The 20,250-nt window shown below is 44.4% G+C and overlaps 2 protein-coding genes and 1 pseudogene across 2 annotated transcripts in view; 2 read left to right on the top strand and 1 right to left on the bottom strand.

The window, feature by feature from the left end:
• Window positions 1-1,348, top strand: part of LOC147620149 (RNA methyltransferase family protein) — a 71,100-nt gene extending 69,752 nt beyond the window's left edge. The window contains exon 10 of the mRNA XM_086772346.1: window positions 675-1,348. Coding sequence (XP_086628472.1) covers window positions 675-782 — 108 coding nt within the window. The 3' untranslated portion in view covers window positions 783-1,348. The remainder of the gene's footprint in view (window positions 1-674) is intronic.
• A 1,922-nt stretch (window positions 1,349-3,270) lies between these two features.
• LOC147620148 (uncharacterized) lies at window positions 3,271-4,785 on the bottom strand. Its single transcript, XM_086772593.1, has 2 exons — window positions 3,778-4,785; window positions 3,271-3,651 (listed from the first exon to the last, which is right to left on the bottom strand). The coding sequence occupies exons 1-2, from the start codon at window positions 4,783-4,785 to the stop codon at window positions 3,271-3,273; spliced, it is 1,389 nt and encodes a 462-aa protein (XP_086628719.1).
• Window positions 4,786-4,934: 149 nt separating this feature from the next.
• LOC147620147 (uncharacterized) lies at window positions 4,935-18,449 on the top strand (annotated as a pseudogene).
• Window positions 18,450-20,250: the final 1,801 nt, after the last annotated feature.

Here is a 20,250-nt window from a genome sequence, read left to right as displayed (position 1 = left end):
TCTCTGAAGTTCACTTTTCAGACACATTTTTACACAGCGCACTACATCTGGGGGCAAAGGTGGTTCAATATTGTCCGGACTTGTGTCCAGCAGAGGACCAAAGCATCTGCCTTATGGTGTAGGTCTTAGAATATCTTTTTTTTTCTTCCCTTGAGTAGATCCATCTGTAGTAGGAACTTGAGTGCACACCTGATTTCTGCTTGGTCTTCTGCCAGAAGGCATTATACAATTACGGTTGCAATTGGCCTGGATGCCACCAGGGAGTCCGCAGGGATTTGAACTCCGGACTGTGGTCACAAACACATACCACTAGGTTACACCCACTGGCAGGTCTTAGAATATCTTTGGTGGAAGGAAATACTATTACATCATATTGGCTCTAGGTTATGCACAGGTTGGAGCTCTCTGTATCCCATAAAAAATAGGTACTAGGCAAGTCTTGTTGTGGGTTAAGTATTGAAGTCCTTGCATGATCCTATGTGGTCCCTGACGTATGCAAGGTGAATGCAATCTCTGGCTAAATGTTTCCTATAAGAACACAGCTTTAATGTTCAATCCATGCATATGTTCGCGGTGGTTTTTTTATTATTAATAAATAAGCAGCAAGGGTTGTGAGTAAATATTGGCATCTTAATCATTGGACCTGATTGTGCTTCATCTTGGCTTTAATACAGCCTGGTACTGATATAAGTGGAGCTTACCGGTTGATAAGCGTGCAGCCAGTGGATATGTTTCCTCATACGCCACATATTGAATGTGTTTGCTTGCTTGAATTGACTTGAATCTTGATTCATAAAAGGATATTACAAATACAAACCAGGTGGTGAACTCGAAAAGTATATTCGGGCCAAAACTGCTAAAGGGCCAGTGGAGTTGTGCAAGTTTAACTGATGGGGTATTACAAGATTTGCTACCAAAGATAAAGGAAATGCTGTAAGTTGTTCCCGAAGTGCTTAGTCAGATGCATCAGGTATGAGGCTTTCTGATTATTACAACTTCTACATAATGTGGTTAGCTACCCCATATATTGCGGTGCAGCTGCAACTTGTATATTTGAGAATATACTCCAGCAAAAGGCAGCCTCTACACATGATCCTCATTTTTTATCGGCAAGACGACGTACATCTCAATGATTCCATTGTTTTGTAATCTTTTGTAATAATCTTGCAATCCTTTTAGCCCTTGGTGTGGCAGGATATGTGACAAACCGAAAGTCTATTTTCAGATTTCAGTATTCCTGAGAACATGGTGATATCTATTTTTTAACCTCTGAATGCCATTCCAATGAGCAACCATAGCCCGATATTTGTAGTCGTACTTTTTTTTGAAATCACATTAATACCACCTGGGACGTGATGTAGAATGGACATTCCTAGCATTTAAACTTTTGGTCTCGTGTTGTGGCTCTGTCAAAATCACCACTCTTTGGGTTGCAGCTCTCTGAACACAGTTGTATGATTTTTTGTCTCATAGGCCAACTTTGGCCTCTCGTAGACGTTAATCTCTCTCTCTCTCTCTCTCTCTCTCTCTCTCTCTCTCTCTCCTCAGTATCTATTATCAATTAGTCAATCAGTTGTTTTTTTTCTTTTACCATTGGTCTTCTCTAGCTCCTAGTACTCGTGTAGTACTCCAGGATCAAGTACAATCCCTTACATTGCCTCCTTGTTCGCTGACATAGAGGAGGACACATGATGAGCCCCACTAGTTTCATTGAGCTTGGTACTGATTGTACAAGTAGTACCTGCGTAGTACATGACCTTTTTCTTAGGCCTTTTTGTGTTTCCATGTTTATATACATGGAACATATGTAACACTTTTAGTCAAAGACCCATTGGATTTTTAGTGGCCGTTAGTTAATCTCTCTCTCTCTCTCTCTCTCTCTCTCTCTCGGAATGGCTCCGAGTCTCCAAGAGAAGCTCGAGGCCCTCGAGACGGCAATGAAGGCACTAATCAAGGAGAACAAGAAGACATCCGATTCCAACCTCAATGAGGTGGAGAACAAACTACACCGGCACATCATGGCCCTCGAAGCACGGGTCACGGACCTTGAACAAGAGAACACGGCACTCAAGGAGGAGGTGAGTGCATTGAAAGTGGAACTGGTAGCCATCAAGAACACCGAGAAGGCAGAAGGGGAGATCAATGACAACACTCTCACGAGCGACTCTTCCAGCGCCGCCTACAGTCATTGGGGATCCCATCAGAGATGGTTTGGGGCATCTATGCTTTATATGAGCAGGTCTTCGGGCGCATACGATGCCCCGAGGGGGCTATCTGATGTTATTGCTAGCACCATAGGTGTGAAGCAAGGATGCCCACTCTCTCCTACACTATTTGGGCTATACATCGATGAGGTGGCTGACTTCATTGGTCACGGTGGTGGGGACGGGGTAGACATCTTAGGTACCACATTATGCTATATGCAGATGATATTATTCTGGTCTCTGAGTCGCGGATGGGACTACAGCACCATCTCCATGCACTCGATGACCTCTGCACACAGAGGGGGCTTACAGTGAACCTTGGGAAAACCAAGGCCATGATTTTCCACACCTTAGGGCCGGTTCGACGACACGCCATCTTTACACTAGCAGGAGGACAGGTAGAGGTGGTAGACTCTCATGTGTACTTGGGGATTACATTTACGACTCCGCCAGGAAGATTTACTATGGCACAAGCAGCCAGGGATAGACTCACACGAGGGTATGCAGCTCTGGCCATGCTAGAGAGACAGTGTCACCAGGCACACTTCCAGGAGCCCTACACAAAGGGGTGGTTGTTTGACACACTAATCACCCCTACTTTGATTTATGCTGCAGCAGTATGGGCACCTAGGCTCGCCACCTCCACATGGTCTCAGATAGAGAGGCCTCAGATTCTCATGCTCTCAATGGCTGTCCGCACTTGAGCAAAAGCAATATCCAAGTCTCTTACATACTCATCACATAGTAACATGGGACGGGGAACGGGGACGGGGATTCCTGGGAACCGGGACGAGGAACGGGGGACGGCATACAAAATATGCAATTTTAAGTAAGCACTCATTTAAGAAACTTAACAATACTAAAACAAAGTCACTTAACACTTCCAAAGCATCAATATTAAGTCATACTAGCAAAAAAATGGGTGTTACAAAAAAGGAGATTGGGCGCCCAGGACCCAGTCGCCAAAGGCTAAAGCAAAAGACAAGGGCAAAGGCCTAGGCCCTAACCACGTAAGTGGCATACAAAAAAGAGACTATCACTAGAGTAGTACATATGTCAAAAAGCCTCAAGGGGCATGTGAAGTGCTGGCCTCACGATCATGGGTCCTTGCAATGCGTGCAGGCTCCATAGAGATGTCCTCCACTTGCTCCTCCAACTCCTCATCATCTTGAGACATCTCCCACTCGGTAAATGCATCAGCCTTTGCAGTTGCACTCTTGCAAAGCATTCGCAAGTCTGCACTCACAAAGACTAGATCATTTGCCCGTTCCACCCCAAGACGGTTCCTCTTCTTCGATGCAATGTGACTGTATGAGCTCCAAAGTTGCTCTAGGCAAGAGGAACTCACTGCCTGGCTGAGAATGCGGATGGCTAGATACTGAAGCTCAGGTCCATCCGAACCAAAATCTTTCCTCCACAAAGCAGCCCCAACTTTGAAGCGATCATCCTATGCATCCATGTCTCCATAAGAGCTCTGAAAGCTCCTATACCTGGACAATTCGTCACGGATCTTCCGCCCAACATTTGGGTCAGGCACAAGTCGAGTCAAGACAAGTCTCCATAGCTTGCTCACCTCTGCGTCACTTTCTTGCCCTTTACCCTGAAACTCAAGGTCCACCACATAGGCTGCTGCATGCAAAGGAGAGGAGTAGGAGCTCCACCTACGCACACATAGGGCACGGATCTCCTCGTACCTGTCCTCATCTAGCTCCAAATCCCTCAGCTTCTCTATCATGCTGTCCATAGCCTCATATACCTTGCCGATGCATGGCTTCATACCATCCACAAGCCTCATCAAGTGGACAATAGGCTGAACCATAGCATCAATGCACTTCACTTTTTCCCAAAAATCAGTGCTCTCTGCTTTTTCCTTGCATAGGACTCCTGTCTCAGTGGAAGCCAATGGTGAAGAAGTGAACTCGTCACTAATGAACAACTGTCTCAATGCACCACTACACTCTTTCAATCGGTGGAGCATCAAGAAGTTGTAGGCAAAGCTTGTATTTGAGTATTTGAGGAGCTGACGGCTAGATTTTTTGGAGAATTCATGGCGTAGGAACTGATGGTTTGTGACAAATGTCACTATTTGGCTGCTCACTTGGATGATAGGCCGGATCCATGGCAAGTCCCCAATATCCTTCAAGAGATTATTTAAGTAATGTGCCATGCAAAATGACACGGTGATGTTGGGGTACATGCTCTCAATGATCGCTCCGGCTGCCCTGTTTGAAGCCTCCCCATCAGCAACAAAGCCCACAACTAGGTCTGGGCCAATGATCTCTATGCCACTAGCACACTTTGCTGCTAGCACATCAGCACTCTTCCCGGTCCCTGAAGCATCATGTGAGGCGATGAAGTACATCTCACCGCGGGAATATGCAACAAGGCCATTGATGGACCTCTTCCACGTATCACTCCATCCATCGGCTATCAAGGACACTCCATTCCTTGCCCATTGTTGCTTCGTGTTTTCTGTTGCTTGCTCCACAAGCCTCTTCTCCTTCTCTAGCAATATGGTGCGCAAGGACTCCGATGATGGGGGCGTATAGTTTGGACCATACTCCCCTATCTTCTTCACCATGACCTTGAAGTAGTCCGATCTATCCACAAAAAATGAATAATTTAATAACCGATCAACTTCAAAGTTCAAAGTTTAAGTAACTTGTAAGAGGAACATTGTAAAATGATAGATCTTAAGCTAGACATCTTAATTCTTGATTACCTGGCAGCATGGAAAGCAATGTGGCCATGAAAGAAAAGAAGAAGCGGGCTATGGCCATATCCACCTCTGGCAGCATGGAAAGCAATGTGGCCATGAAAGAAGAAGCGGGCTATGGCCGTATCCACCTCTTCCTTCTTCTTGGGGTCCCAACTACCCTCAAGAGTACTTTGCCGGCGTGAGTGTGTGGATGCGGTCGGCATGGAGAAGGATGGTGTTGGGGCCCGTTCTTGTGGGGCGGGTGATGCGCCCGCGGGGGTGCCGATGAAGTGGATGCACATGGGGATGCCGAACCTTGGGATGGCCTCACTAGTGTTGTGGGATCCACGGCCACATGCGGCACTCTCCTTCTTGAAAGCAAGGCCTCATGTGCGGCAACACGTTCAAGAAGCCTCCTTCTCGTCTCCGGTGTGACCTGATCACAAAATCGGACCTCATGACCAGGCTCATGCAAGAGGTGAGCTCTCACTTTATCCGCCCCTGCTCCACCCGTTCGCCTATATGGACATAGCTTGCAAGACCATGGGCGAGAGCCTCCTCCACTTCCGGGATGATCGGAGTTGACCTCTTCCCACCAAGACCAACCTTCGGTCCTCACGGATGATCCGCAACAAACCCTCCATCCCACATGACATTGTCCAGACGGAGTTTGCTGCACCTCCTATGCTAGTAGAGGCCCTCTTCCAGATGATCTGCTTCATACAGAGGATCAGAGATATGCCATCAGATCGACTCTCACATAGAGCTTTTGAGGCGTCTAGGTAGCTCACAGAGAGTGGAGATAGGAGATCATGGTATTCACAGATGATACAGTGGCTCACTCAGCATGGTCTTAACATAGATCACCTGCCACCTTTCCAGTATGATATACATGCACCACACATCCAGCTCTCTCACAGTGAGAGGAACAGAGTCCTTCGGCAGGATTTATGGCAGTGATACACTCAAGAGACTTGGATTACACCCAGTCAACCTCTACCGCCGAAGATGCTATACTACAGAGATCAGTTTATGCGTATCTCAGCGGATGGATTCATACAGAGACCTGGATACATGGATGTGTACATGCCTCACAGTGCCCAAGTGGTGATTGGCCAGCGCAGAGTGTCATCACACCAGCTTGAGATTGAGGCAGGTAGGGCAGCACGGATCCCCAGAGCAGAGAGGATATGTAGACTATGCTAGGAGGAGGTTGAGAGTGAGGAACATTATGTATGCAGATGCAGAGCATATAGTGTCATTAGAGAGAGATACACCACCATCTTCAGTGGACATCCCTCACTCCGCCAGATCATGGAGTCCGTAGACCAGCGTAGATTTGGCTAGTTCTTGCTAGAGACACAGCGCCACAGAGAGACACTGCTATGGACTCATACCACATGGAGAGGTGGGCAACAGCTCCAGCTCACTGATTTCTTCCAGAGATCTATCTCAGTGCCTACCCTGACATAGGAGAGGGTTACACTTTAGCGCGCTGCGGACCTCCGAGCCAAACGGAGACCGAGAGCACCAGGCTACCAGACTCCCAGACTACATTAGAGGGAGATCACAGAGATACGGGCTCGACATTAGCACCATATCTAGGAGCGGCTAGCTCACTTACACTCAGACCCGGAGATCATGCTCCGAGGTATTTTTGCCTCGCCATCGCCTATGTATCACATATTACACCCCCATTACGGTACTGGTTGGAGCTAGATAGATCCGCATTGCATTCTTGTATACCCTGCGCATATAGGTTGCATATTGAGCCTCTAGCAGTAGTGCTCCATCCATCACACCCCCCCACTAGCTCAATACTTTCATAGTTTATTTCATGTTCATTTTGTCCTTTTTTTTCTGGGCATCTAGAAGACATTGACAGTTGTACATTGATACTCTAGTTACACCTGCACTCCTGTATGGTGCCCCCATCTAGGGTCCTAGCTTATACCACAGGAGGAGACAGGAGAGAGCCGGCCAAGACAGATAGAGAGGAGGTATATGATGGGTGGAAGCCGATGGAGAGGCCCCTATTGGCGATGATCTCACGCATGATAAGGAGTAAGCCATCAGTGCCACATGAGATTGTGCAGGTAGAGATGGGGGCTGCACCGATAGTGACAGAGGCTTTATTCCAGACAGTGACATATTGGCACAGGCTATGGGAGCTTCCACTTGATAGATACCCCCGGATAGCCCTGGAGTCCTCGAGACAGCTGACACTTGGGGGAGATACAGAGTGCTGGTATGCACAGGTAGGCACTTGGTTTGGCATGCACATCATGCAGATGGATGCACTCCCCCCATTCCAATACAGCATAGAGGCCCCGTCATTTGCTCTCAGCCGCACTGAGCGGAATAGGGTTATCAGGAAGGACATTGTCAGATTGGATACTCAGAGGGCATGGAGTTCACCTAGTCGTCCACTGGGGGCGAAGATGGCCTTCTACAAAGATCACCTCCTATGCCTGACAGAGGATGGTTTCATCATCTGCCCACGCTACATGGACACACACCTATCCTTTGGGGTGAAATGTGCGATCGGCCAAATCCGCACCTCGTCCCACTAGCTGAGAGTGGAGATTGCCAGATATGGGCCCAGGGCGGCCGCACCAAAGGATAGAGATGGGGGCTGCACTGATAGTGATAGAGGCTCTATTCTAGACAGTGACATACTGGCACAGGCTATGGGTGCTTCCACTTGATAGATACCCCCGGCTAGCCCTGGAGTGAGATTGTGTGGGTAGAGATGGGGACTGCACCGATAGTGACAGAGGCTCTATTCCAAACAGTGACATACTGGCACAGGCTATGGGAGCTTCCACTTGATAGATACCCCCGGCTAGCCCTGGAGTCCTCGAGACAGCTGACACTTGAGGGAGATACAGAGTGCTAGTATGCACAGGCAGGCACTTGGTTTGGCATGCATAGTATGCAGATGAAGGCACTCCCCCCATTCCAGTACAGCATAGAGGCCCCATCATTTGCTCTCAGCCGCACTGAGTGGAATAGGGTTATCAGGAAGGACATTGTCAGACTGGATACTCAGAGGACATGGAGTTCACCTAGTCGTCCATTGGGGGCGAAGATGGCCTTCTACAGAGATCACCTCCTATGCCTGACAGAGGATGGTTTCATCATCCGCCCACGCTACATGGACACACACCTATCATTTGGGGTGAAATGTGCGATCGGCCAGATCCGCACCTCGTCCCACCAGCTGAGAGTGGAGACTGCCAGATATGGGCCCAGGGCGGCCGCACCAAAGGACAGGATATGCCAACTCTGTCACACAGAGCCCGAGACAGAGGATCATTACATATGCCGATGCCCTGTATACTATGAGATTCGGGGGAGGTTCCACTACCTCTTCCAAGCTGGGTTTGGACCACTTTCCAGGATCATGGACTTCCCGGATTAGAGATGCTTGGGACTTTTTCTTCTAGAGATCCGTAGACACAGGGAGTCCTTAGTGAGATCCAGATTAGCTGTACTTGCTCGAGGACCAGTACAGAGCTCTCTCACCGACTTCTTCTATACCAGCACTCTGAGGGCCGATCCACCCATCATACATGGACCATAGGCTAATGCAAGAGCTCGACCGAGAGGTGTGACACTCCACAGAGCCACTAAGTTATGCAGAGCTCAACGCCCTAGACCCCATGGCCCACAGCCACGCCACCACAGGAGGATCTGGGCCATCATCTCCCATCATCACAGGACCTTCTCACGCCACCTTAGTTTTACCACCTTGAGCACCATGTCACAGCAGCCCATGAGGGATGTATTAGGGTGATATGAGAGCTCTCTGCTCATGTACCTAGATCAGATTTTATAGTTCTAGATTTTGGGTATCTTTCTTTATTACTATTTTGGACCCTGGATGATGTACCTCATGGATATGATGTAATCTTTTGGTCTCATAGGTCATTTTGGCCTTTTGAAGACGTTAATACAACTTTCTTTCTTTCTTTTTTCTAGAGGTCCGTCCTCTGTCCACACTAGCGATCTAATCCTCCACCCTAGAGGGGTCCTCAATGATAGAGCTCGATCTATTTTGTAGGCCAAACGTTCCCGATCCAGAGCATCATGACCCTCCACCAAACGCATGTGGATCCAAGAGGTGCTTCGTCGACGCCATGATATGGTTCCATCACAGAGGACAAATACTCTCTCAACCATGAGATCCGTACTGGCTAAGGAGGCCATCATTATTAGTTTATCATGGCTAGTTTCTCCCGTATAGGGTCACAATGCTGAAATCACATCCATACACATAAGTGATAATCGTTTTTCCTTTTGTTTCAGCTATTTTTTCCATGGCTTAGTATATCCATGGCATCATTGTATCACTTTGGGTCTTTTGTAGATGTTAATATTACTCTCTCTCTCTCTCTCTCTCTCTCTCTCTCTCTCTCGGGGGTGTGGGTAAATAAGAAAAATGGGAGGGCATCATTATTAGTTTATCATGGCTAGTTTCTCCCGTATTGGCTAAGGAGGACATCATTATTAGTTTATCATGGCTAGTTTCTCTTGTATAGGGTCACATGCTGAAATCACATCCATACACACTAGTGATAATCGTTTTTCCTTTTGTTTCAGCTATTTTTTCCATGGCTTAGTATATCCATGGCATCATTGTATCACTTTGGGTCTTTTGTAGATGTTAATATTACTCTCTCTCTCTCTCTCTCTCGGGGGTGTGGGTAAATAAACAAAATGGGCTAACCCTTTTGTTGCCCAAATGTGGTTAGTTCATGGAATTGATATTCAACACGTCCTATGTTTGATCGTTTTGGTCTCTTGGGATCGTTTCTATGACATAAAAAAGCCTCTCTCTCTCTCTCTCTCTCTCTCTCTCTCTTCACATGATCATTATCATGTGTAGCTAGTTGTTTCATTTTATTTTTCCGTGATATGGTTTACTTAACGAAGCTATTGTAATGCTCCTCCGCCTTCTCAACTCTAGCCGTGGTTTTAAAAAACAAAACTCATGTTTGTTTCCATGTTTTTGTCACCGCAAGGACACATTGTAACACTTTTGGTCTCATAGATCCTTTGGTCTTTTGTAGACATTAATAGAACACACACACACACTCTCTCTCTCTCCCTCCCTCTCTTGTGGAGTTTATAACTATGTACTATAGTGGCATGTTAATGTATGCTTTTCCATGTATCTAGAGACTGCTATCATCATCATTGTGCATGTGGATAGTTGTCTATGTTTTTTTCCTTTACATGACAATGTTACCTCATGGTACCATTGTAACATTTTGTTTGGTCTCATAGACCCTTTGGGTCTTTCAAAGATGTTTAATCTCTCTCTCTCTCTCCCCCCCCCCTTCTAAGTCCCTAAGCCTTGGGGATTTAGTTAGGCAACATTTTTTTGTCAACATTTGTAATCCCTTATGTCTCATAGACCTATGTTCTTGTGAAGACGTTTAATCTCTCTCTCTCTCTCTCCTCTCTCTCTTTGCATTGCGCACTAGTGGCCACCTTGCTGCTCACACTGTACGTACGCTATTTGCACCCCCCCTTTTCTGTGTTGGTGCCTGCAGTTCTCCCTGCCCTATGTGTTGTGCCATGTTCAACCTCATGTCGTGCTGCTGTGGGTTGTTCCTGTTGCATTGCATCTTGCATTGTCATGCGCAATGCTCCCTGTTCGTTGTGTTGTCTTGCTGTTGTGCAGTGCGTCCCTCCTACGCCTCCTTTATCCGCCCACCTTGCTCAAGTCCCCAAGGTGGCGACTAGGGAGAATAGCTAGAATGAACCTACAAGAGCTAGAGGCATACATCAAGACTATGGACCAGAAAGGCATTGGTGACCTAGCAGAAGGTGTTGGAAAGGGTCCTGAACCAACATGAAAAGAAGTTGGAAGGCCTCCGTAAGGAATTACAAGCCAAGAATAACAAGATTGAAGAACTGGAGGCAAAGGTGAACCACAAAGGGGAGGAGATTCGGACGATAAAAGAGACAAAGATGCAATTACTGGCAACACTAGAGGCTACCCCAGTGATAGGCGAACTTTGGGCAAAAATGGAAGCCGTAAAGGCTACTGTCAAGGACCATATAGTGGAGGAAGGGGAATCGAATATACAGAAGGGTGTAAGGACAAATGTGGGGCATGTGAAGGTTGTGAGTGAGAAGTTGAGAAGAATTGAAGACCACCAAGAAAGAATGGGTGGAGGTGGTGAAGAAGCACAAACCCCCACAAAGCATTGTACATGAGACGACTCTCGAGGAGGAGAAATGCAAGAAGGACAGGGCCCTCCATGTGCGAGTGCGGGGACTACAAGTGGGGGCTTCCCCCAAAGCAGGTGCCACGATGCTTTGCCAGATGATGGGAGTGGGCAGGACCACCCCCCCCTCTTTGCATACATGGAGCATAGGGAAGGATATGACACGAGAGTAGCCCCGCATCATCATATTCCTTGATGCCACCAATAGATAGGCCTTTTTAGACAGATGGGTTGCCCTCAAGGGCACACAAGGTGTACGTGGGGGATGATCTCACCCCAGCACATGTGGTGCACCAATGTGGGGTGATGGTTATGGTTCATGAGGCCGGTAGAGCAGGCAAGTGGGCTGTCTACAGAGATGGCAAGATCATTATCATTGACCGTCGTCCTAACTAGGGACCAAACACCTGAGGGTAGCAGTATGGAATTGCAATAGCACCCTATGGTTGAATCTAGGAGGTTTGATGGAGATTCTCACTGGCAAGGATGCCATTTTCTATACAGAGACTCATCAAAGCCTTGAGAGAAGTTTACCATACATAGTTGGGTATGAGTGGGAGTTAGCTTTCCGAAGCGAGGCACACACATCAGGAGGAGTACGTGGCTTAGGAGGGGTATTTGTCCATTTTAGACCCACTCCCCTCACACCGCATAGCATGGCGAGTCATCGTACTTACCATTATATGGGGATGTTATGGAGTTCTCACAGCTGGAGAAGTCCTCCTGCTCAAGGACTGCAACGCTAAGACAGGGGAGTCAACAGTTCCCACTACTTGATCTGGATGACCCTATCAAACAACAGGAGTTGGACATCATTGACCACGAGGTTACATAGATCATCATAGGACCGTGAGGAGGTCACAGTGTATGGGAGACTTTTCTTAGAGCTGGGAGCTACACATGATCTTGTCATATACAACGGGATGTCCTGATACATCTCGTTTGCCATCCTCCGATGCCCTCACCTCCTTCCCTTACTCAAGCAGTACCAACACCATGGATTACTTATGGGCTCTCTAGCTTTGGCACACCTTGTCCCCCAAATTCTCCATCCCGCCACCCCCCTTTGAAGCTAACCATGCCTACCTCTCTTTCACTCTTACTTGCAAACCGCCCGTCCCTTGGCCACCACGCCCCATCTCAAATTACTAGACACATGGCACTCCTATGCATGCTCCCTCTACCATATCCCCCATGAGCCATCTCTACCCCCACCACCAAACCACCACCTCCACCTTTCTCACAAAGGGCATGGTCCTCAAGACCATCCGTAGACTACGTAATGGGTGGGCCCAAGATCACTAGGGATACAGTGCCACATCTCACATGCTGATGATACCTTAGCGGCCCTACTAGCCGACATGTTTAATAGAGTCCCTTGTGAAGTATTTCCACCCTATTGGTTCCCTAACACGATCACCCACATCCTCAAAACCAAAGATTCACTTGATCTTAATAATTACAGGACGATCATGATTGGCCACACATTGGCCAAACTCTATATATTGGTGTTAGAGGCAAAGCTCAATTCATTTGCAAAGAGACAGGGATGCAGAGCCTCAGGACAAAAAGGCTTTCGGAGGAGCCACTACCTTTTGTGCCATCATCGAGGAGGGTAGAGCACACCATCAGATGATTTACTACAACTTTGTGGATTTTTGCAAATCTTTTAATATTGTACCATGAGCCCATCTCTTACAATGTCTAAAGGAGATAGGAGTTGGGGTTGGTCCCACACTAGTAGGCATATTGATCCCCCTACTACTTTATGTAGTTGACATCGTCCTCCTTTTAGGTTTGGCTAAGGGGCTTCAAAGACATTTAGATGCCTTACAGTCACTTAGCAGGATCTCACTGTAACCTTGGTAAAACCAAGCTAATGGTCTTCAATACCTTCTGTCCCTTCACATCCAGATTTAGCCTCACATACAAACCTTTCCTATGGAGAGTCTCTCATCCTATGTCTACCTCAATGTCACTTTCAATGGCCCGCTTTACCATGCTTCTCACAACACATGTTAGAGTGCCATGGGGATAAGTAGCCTTGAGCTTACTTGAGCGGGAGTACTTCCAGGCACCTTTCCAGAAGCCCACAACAAAGGGTTGGCTCGTCACACCACCTTGATTTATGGACTAGCCTTCTAGGGATCAAATTTACCTATGAGGATTAGCAGCAATTTGAGAAGCCTCAGGTTATTATGCTCTTCAGTATGATCCACAACAAACCATCAGTCCCACACCAGATTATCTAAGGAGAGTTTGTTGCAACCGTGATGGTAGTGGATGCACTCTTCCAAACAATCACATACCTTCATCACATCAGTCACATGGATCCCCACTGGTACTCGAGGCTTATCTTGGAGTCCTCGAGACACCTAGCACTCAAGGGCCACCCTAGAGTATAGTATGCCCGAGTTTCCACTTAGTTCCCAAGATATGGGCTTCGCATGGACCGCCTCCCACTGCTTCATGAGTCCCCTTTTTTTTGGCTCTCATGAGGACACCAACCGGATTGTCTAATTGTATCTTCTCCACCTCTACACCCACAGCACATGGATCACACCTTCAAAGCTCCCATCAAAGATGCAGTTCTATAGATAATCACTTCCTCACCCTCTGTGAGGATGGATTCATCCAGAAGCCAAGCTACTTGAGGGTTCACACATCCCATGCAATGCGGATTGTGATTGGCCAGATATGGGTTTCATCCCACCACCTTAAAGTGGAGACAAGAAGAGCTAAGCGCGTGTTCAGGGTCGGGGAGCTCAAAAGGAGACCTAGAGAGACGAGAGGATCTATCGATTATGCCATGTAGAGATTGAGATAGAGCATTACATATGTTGCTCTTGGGTATACTATGAGATCTACCAAAAGTTTCACTGTCTATTCCATGAGAAATTTGGCCCACTCTCCAGGATCACTGACTTCTCGGACCAACGTTTCCTAATACTCTTCCTTCTCGAGCTTTTGAGACACCGGGACACTTTCTTTGGGAGAGCTTCGGCCCTAGCCACCTCTACGCATCTCTCATCAGCCAACCATCATCAACTTCTTACGGACCCAGGAGGAGGTGTATACCCATACAGTGAATCTTGCGGACCCGACTTCCTGAGAGGAGTTACCTTAGATCGGGCCTTGCATTCCAATGTGCTCGACACTCTCAACCCTACCAAACCTTGGCCACACGATCCCCTCATTAGCTCCAAATCCAGGACATGCTCCATTGCCATTGAGCTACCTTTCCACCTGACGTAGCTAAGGGAGACCTTTCGGCCATACTCATTAGCCACATGCTTGATATCTTGGAGAGTGGTATACCATTCATTGGGGGCTAATGCTCCCCTCATATCTTAGTATTCTATGATGAGATTTTCATGGACCATTTTGTATCAATCCAGTGAGTTTGTTTTGTTTCTATTTTGTTTACAGTTTTATGATGAGATATGCCATGGACATTATTGTATCACTTTGGTCTCATATGCCCATTGGGTCTTTAGTAGATTTTTTTTTTCTTTTACTTTTTTTGTAAAACCAATATTCTATTACTTTACTGTATAGAGAGAAGCACCCTCATGAGAGTGTTTCTCATCAATTCACAAAACTAAAAAGCGTGGAAAAACAAATCTAGATGTATCTGATCTAGCTATTGTAGCTGATTGGCAGTCATATAAGGATTGGTGCAATGATTGACGAAAGTAATAATACTTGTCAATCAAGGGTGACTAGAAAACCAGTCGATTGCATGGAATCCAAAGTGACCAGAGAGCCTCAAATCTTGTCCATTCCAAAAAAAGTTCCATTCTCGAGTCTTCTCTCATATCTACCAAAGATCCAAAAGTTCCTGGTGAAATGTGTACCAGGAAACCTGGTAGTCAAACACACAAACTATCGAAGAATTCCTGGGTGTCAATACATCACCATAGCAAGTGTTGAATGGTCTCGTTAGAACATGAGCACCTTGGGCATTAAGTAGTAGTAATCTTTCTTTTGGCCAATGTTATACCAACAGGGAGTACTCCTGTAATACATCTCTAGAAAAATACTTGCTTTTTAATGATAATTTACTTTTCCATACTTTCTACAAAGTTTTTTTTTCACCATTTTAAACAACTTATTCATATCCCATAACATGTTTTCATGATCTAAGATCCATGGGTGTTGAATGATCAATTTATAGACTCTTGTTGCTATGATTTGTGAGAAATAGAATTTTACTAAAACAAGTGTCTCCTACATTCGTAAGTTTCAATCTTCGAGTCTACTATGTTGAGGGTCGGGTAAAACATTCTTAAAGGGTTGAGGTTCGATTAACCCAACATAACTTTAGTACTTTTACCTTAGGAATAAGATCTCAAAAGGCATGTCAGATTGTAGATGACTCTTTGTTTCTCGATCTTGATGATTATTTATGCGCTAATCGTTGTAGTATACACAGGGTGTACACCGAGAAAATATATGTAGAAGGAATAGAGAGTCAATTATGCATCTTTGTTTCGTAATTTTGTATGTGTAATGTTTTGTAATTTTAGCCTCCATATACATAATCCAAGATGCCATTAATTAATAAGCTGAAGCAAAAACCGGTGGTCAGAGCGGCCACTACACATGGACGAGGAGACACCATGCATGAGGGCAGGGGGAAGCCCGTGGGAGCAAGGAAGGTGAAAGCTCAGAGGTATTTAAAATTTATTTCGTCAATTTCATTCAATAGTTTTAATTTATTTCTGTTGTTAGAAAGTATGAAATATTTTAGTTTTCTAGAAATATTATTTTATCCTATGATACCCTAGAATTCAAGATAGATATTTGTATTTATGTATATACGAATGGTAGGTAGAAAGATAGATGTATAAAGACTTAGATAGATAGGCAAATGGACCAATGGATAGATATAATTATGTATGTATGTATGCATCCATGACTAGATGGATAGGTAGATAGAAAGATAGATATATAGAGACATAGATAGACAAATACATAGACAGATAAAAAGATAGATAGATAGAGACATAGATAGACAAATACATAGACATATAAAAAGATAGATAGATAAATAGATAGAAAGATAGATATAAAAATGGATGGATAGACTTTTGTATGTTCGTATGTATGGATAGTTACATAGATAGATAGACAAGTAGGTAGAAAGACATGAGAATGACATTAGAAAGACAACATTTAGTAAAATCAACCTGTGATGCAAGTTCCCTTGTTGGTGAAAGCATGAGTCATATGGTAAGCAAGAAGCATAAGTTGCATTAGGATTTCCATTGTCTACATAGGCAGAGCGATCTTGTACAAAGGCTACTGCATGGAGGGGAAACATATATTGATGATTCCACCCACTAATTGCAAGCTCCTCTAACTCTTCAAGCTGTTGCTTATATGTCTCAAGCACATGGATATGCTCAATCATTTTGTCCATGGCCCCATAGATTTTAGCAATGTATCACCAACCTTGTGTAAATGGACACCCATATGCACCAATGGAAAATCATATGCACAATGCACATTAATATGGACCTATGGATAGCCTTATGCATCAATGTATAGCCATATGCATCAATGGAAATTGATATACACTAATGGACACCTGTATGCATCAATGGACAACCATATGTGTCAATAAACAACCATGTGTATCAATAGACAGTAACCATGGGCACCAATATATAGCCATATGCACCAATGAACGACCATAAGCATCAATGGATAGTCATCTGCATCAATGGTTAGCAATATGGGTCAATGGTTAGACTTATGAAACAATGGATATCCTTACATGCATCAATGGACAATCATAAATGTCAATGGACATCAATATGCACCAACGCAGAGCCCTATGTCAGAAATGGTAGCGAAAATGATGATTGTTGATGAAAACACAAATACATGGAGAGAGAGAGAGAGAGAGAGAGAGGGAGAGAGAGAGAGAGTAGAAACGATGATGATTAATCAAGATTTGCTGATTGCAACAAGTGCAGACAATGACCATTGGGCTAGGGCTCTTCATTGACATGACACAAAAGCTTTTGGTACAACAAAGCATCCACTAGCTCACTATCCTCATGAGCTGAAAACTTCGTGTTTGGGTTCATAGAAGAGGAGATGGGCTTGCAGTCTTCCATCCTAAAAGCTTCCAATAACTCCTTCACATACCACTATTGGGAGACAAAGATCCCCCTGCGAGTCTGCCACATTTCCAATCCTAAAAACGAGTAAGACCATGTCAGTCATCTCAAACTCCTTGTGCAAGGTAGCGTTAGTGATATCCTTTTCATGACTGTCTAAAATGCTCAAGTCCCTTAGAATTGCACATTCTCCAACACCAAAAACACTACTAAGGGAAGGGAATCTTTAGTAGCAAAGCTTGTTGATAGATTCAATAGCAATGCTTCCCTATAACATGCCCTTGAGGTTCGTTTGTGCATCTTAACCAAGCATACATCTTTTGAAGTTCATGACTACGAGGAATTTTACACTCACAAATAGATGGGAATGGATAATTGAGAAGTAAATCTTCCAAATTCAATATGTGTTAATGATTCATTTGAATTTTGGTGGATAAAGAGAAGCTCTTTGATGGGTATGCAAATGAAGACGAGCATGAGAACTTTGGGAGATTGTCTAGCCCTTTTGATCAATATTGGTATCACAAGACAATTCTAGTCCTTTGGCCCAAGAAAAAAACTGCACCAATAGCATGTAGTACACGCTTATGCGGAGCTTTAGACATTATTCAAGGAAAGCTAAGAGAAGGACTCAAATCTCAAGTTGAAATGCTCTTTGAATAATTGCCTGGACTTTGCCATGTGAAGCCTAAGGGGTTGGAAGGTCAAGTCTCTCAATCCAAGATAAACTCAAGACTCTTCTATGTTTGTTCACAAGTAAGAGCTATCATTGACATTTTAGCATTGAACTCAAATACAATTGCAAGTGTGCAAGTTGCCAAAATGCTTTCTTTGGTACTAAAGACTCATGGATAGGATGCATGTGGCTTTCATCATGTGGAAGAACAAATATTGCTATAATTAGGTGAATGCAAGTACTATGCAAAGCTTGCCCTAGAGTTTGATGCCTTGAGTATGCATGATGCAGTAGTCTCTATTGCAAGGAATGTACATGCTCTCGTTTGCAAAGGTGATGTGATTAGCAAGTTGCAAGCTAATGCAATTTATGGCTATTTTGATTATGCACTTTGAATTGAAAGAATGCCATGATGATCTAGCCCCTTTCTTTGTGGATTAAGTGTCGAAGGAGGCTACAACTAAACTATTTCTTTATGTACAACAATTGTCAAGTTGAAAAATGTGGGTATTGGAGGTGTGGAGTTTGATTCTTCAACAAGAAAAGAACTTTGTTTTATCAAGTTGATGCTCTCTTGGTTGGCCTCTTTATGAATCTTTGCACTAGGCTTGGAGGCCTAGAAATTTGATTTTCAAGAGAAAGAGTGAATTTGCATTGGGCTTGGAGGCCTAGATTTTTATTTTCAAGAGAAAGAGTGAACCATGTATGAGAAAGAATGTCATGTTGAAATTACAAAGCACATTGTGAAAGTGAGGAAGCTTTTATGGATTTTAAAGACAATGAAATGTTTGAGGGATTAGTGGATTGAATCATCTCACAAGATTAAAAAAAGCACAAAATAATTTCTTTTAAAAGAGATAAATCATGCCACTAAGTTTTGGCAAAAAGATAGTGCTAGTGAAATGGGTAGGAAAGCATTTTAATAGATGGTTAAAGAACAAATTTGCAAGCTTACTAATGACCCAAAGCTAGTTTTCAGTTGGTGTCGGCTAATAACAAAGCTACCAAACCATCCGCAAGTAGAAAATTTTTTAAGGGGTCCTCTTTAGAAGTTCACATACAAAGGCCAATGCACAAGCAGAGCCCAAGCTCAAAAATTCTCTCAGGAATCATTTTGGGAGTGCATTTTTTTGGAAAAGAGCAAGTTGGGTATAGTGAGATCTCAAGAGCAAAAGGACGAGGGAAGAATACTTTTTGTACAATTGTCTAGACTTGAGGTGCCTTTTTTTATATTGAGGAGAAGTGACAACAAGACAGACAGAAAGAGCTTGCAAGGTGCATGTCAAGAATGGATGAGAAGCATCCTTTTAAAGTGGTCAAAAGGTTGATTGAAAAAGAACTAGAATCAACGCAAGGCTTACTCATGCACTGGCAAATCCTTCTCTACATGCTTTGTTTCCTTATTGATTTGACCTTCTACCATTTTCTCGCAAGAAGCTGGATGTAAAGCATCATAGTTTGGGTGGCCAAATCAGGCATGCCACAAATCTCCAAGATGAGCCCCCAATAATGCAGGGAATGAGTAGCCAAATGAGTGCATAGCATGATGCATCCCTTGACCATGGCATGGACCTCAATCATGCTATGGGGTGGTTGGTAAATCAAAGGCACCTCTATAGCAAGCCACCAAGAAATCTTGGAAACAACAACAAAAAACAAAGGGGGCACCACTAGCAAGAATCTTGAAACAAAAAACCACATAAACACGAACAACACCAGACCCAAGGGGAAGGGGAATAATACATACAAGTTGATTCAATCATTCTTTGATAGTGGCACTACACCAAGCATCATGTCTCAGAGTTTTGTCCTTTATTACATCTGGTGTAGAGTTGCCATTTATGAACCCTCTATGTTTCAAGGTACAACATAGAGGAAGAGAACCTATGATTACCCTCCCAGGAAAACCTTTTCTTTAAAATCCAATTGTGAAGACTAGATCTATGAGATTTTCTTACATCACCACTCATTGTTCTTGTAAAACTTCCAAAACCTATTTCATCTTTCCATCACAAAGATCCTATCCTTGAGAAAAGTCACTAGTTTGAGTAGTCCAACAATTCATTTGTGTACATGAGGCATTTGCAAATCTCTGAATCTATTAGCTAAGTTTGCTATCAGAGGTACTGTCAAATTAAACACTACAATGCATAACTTATGCCATGGGATCTTGTATACTATACCCCTTTGGTATCTTCTTTTGATGGCAAATAAAGAGAAAAGTTCCCTTAGAGTAGAGCATTTGGGAAATCTTATGTACTCCTTTTTTGAAAAAGTACTTGCCAAGCATAACCTAACA

The sequence above is a fragment of the Cibotium barometz genome, chromosome 32 (assembly GCF_041138505.1).
Source record: "Cibotium barometz isolate CiBa-2024 chromosome 32, ASM4113850v1, whole genome shotgun sequence".
NCBI classification, from domain to species: Eukaryota; Viridiplantae; Streptophyta; class Polypodiopsida; order Cyatheales; family Cibotiaceae; genus Cibotium; species Cibotium barometz.
This window is presented reverse-complemented; position numbering and strand designations above follow the sequence as displayed.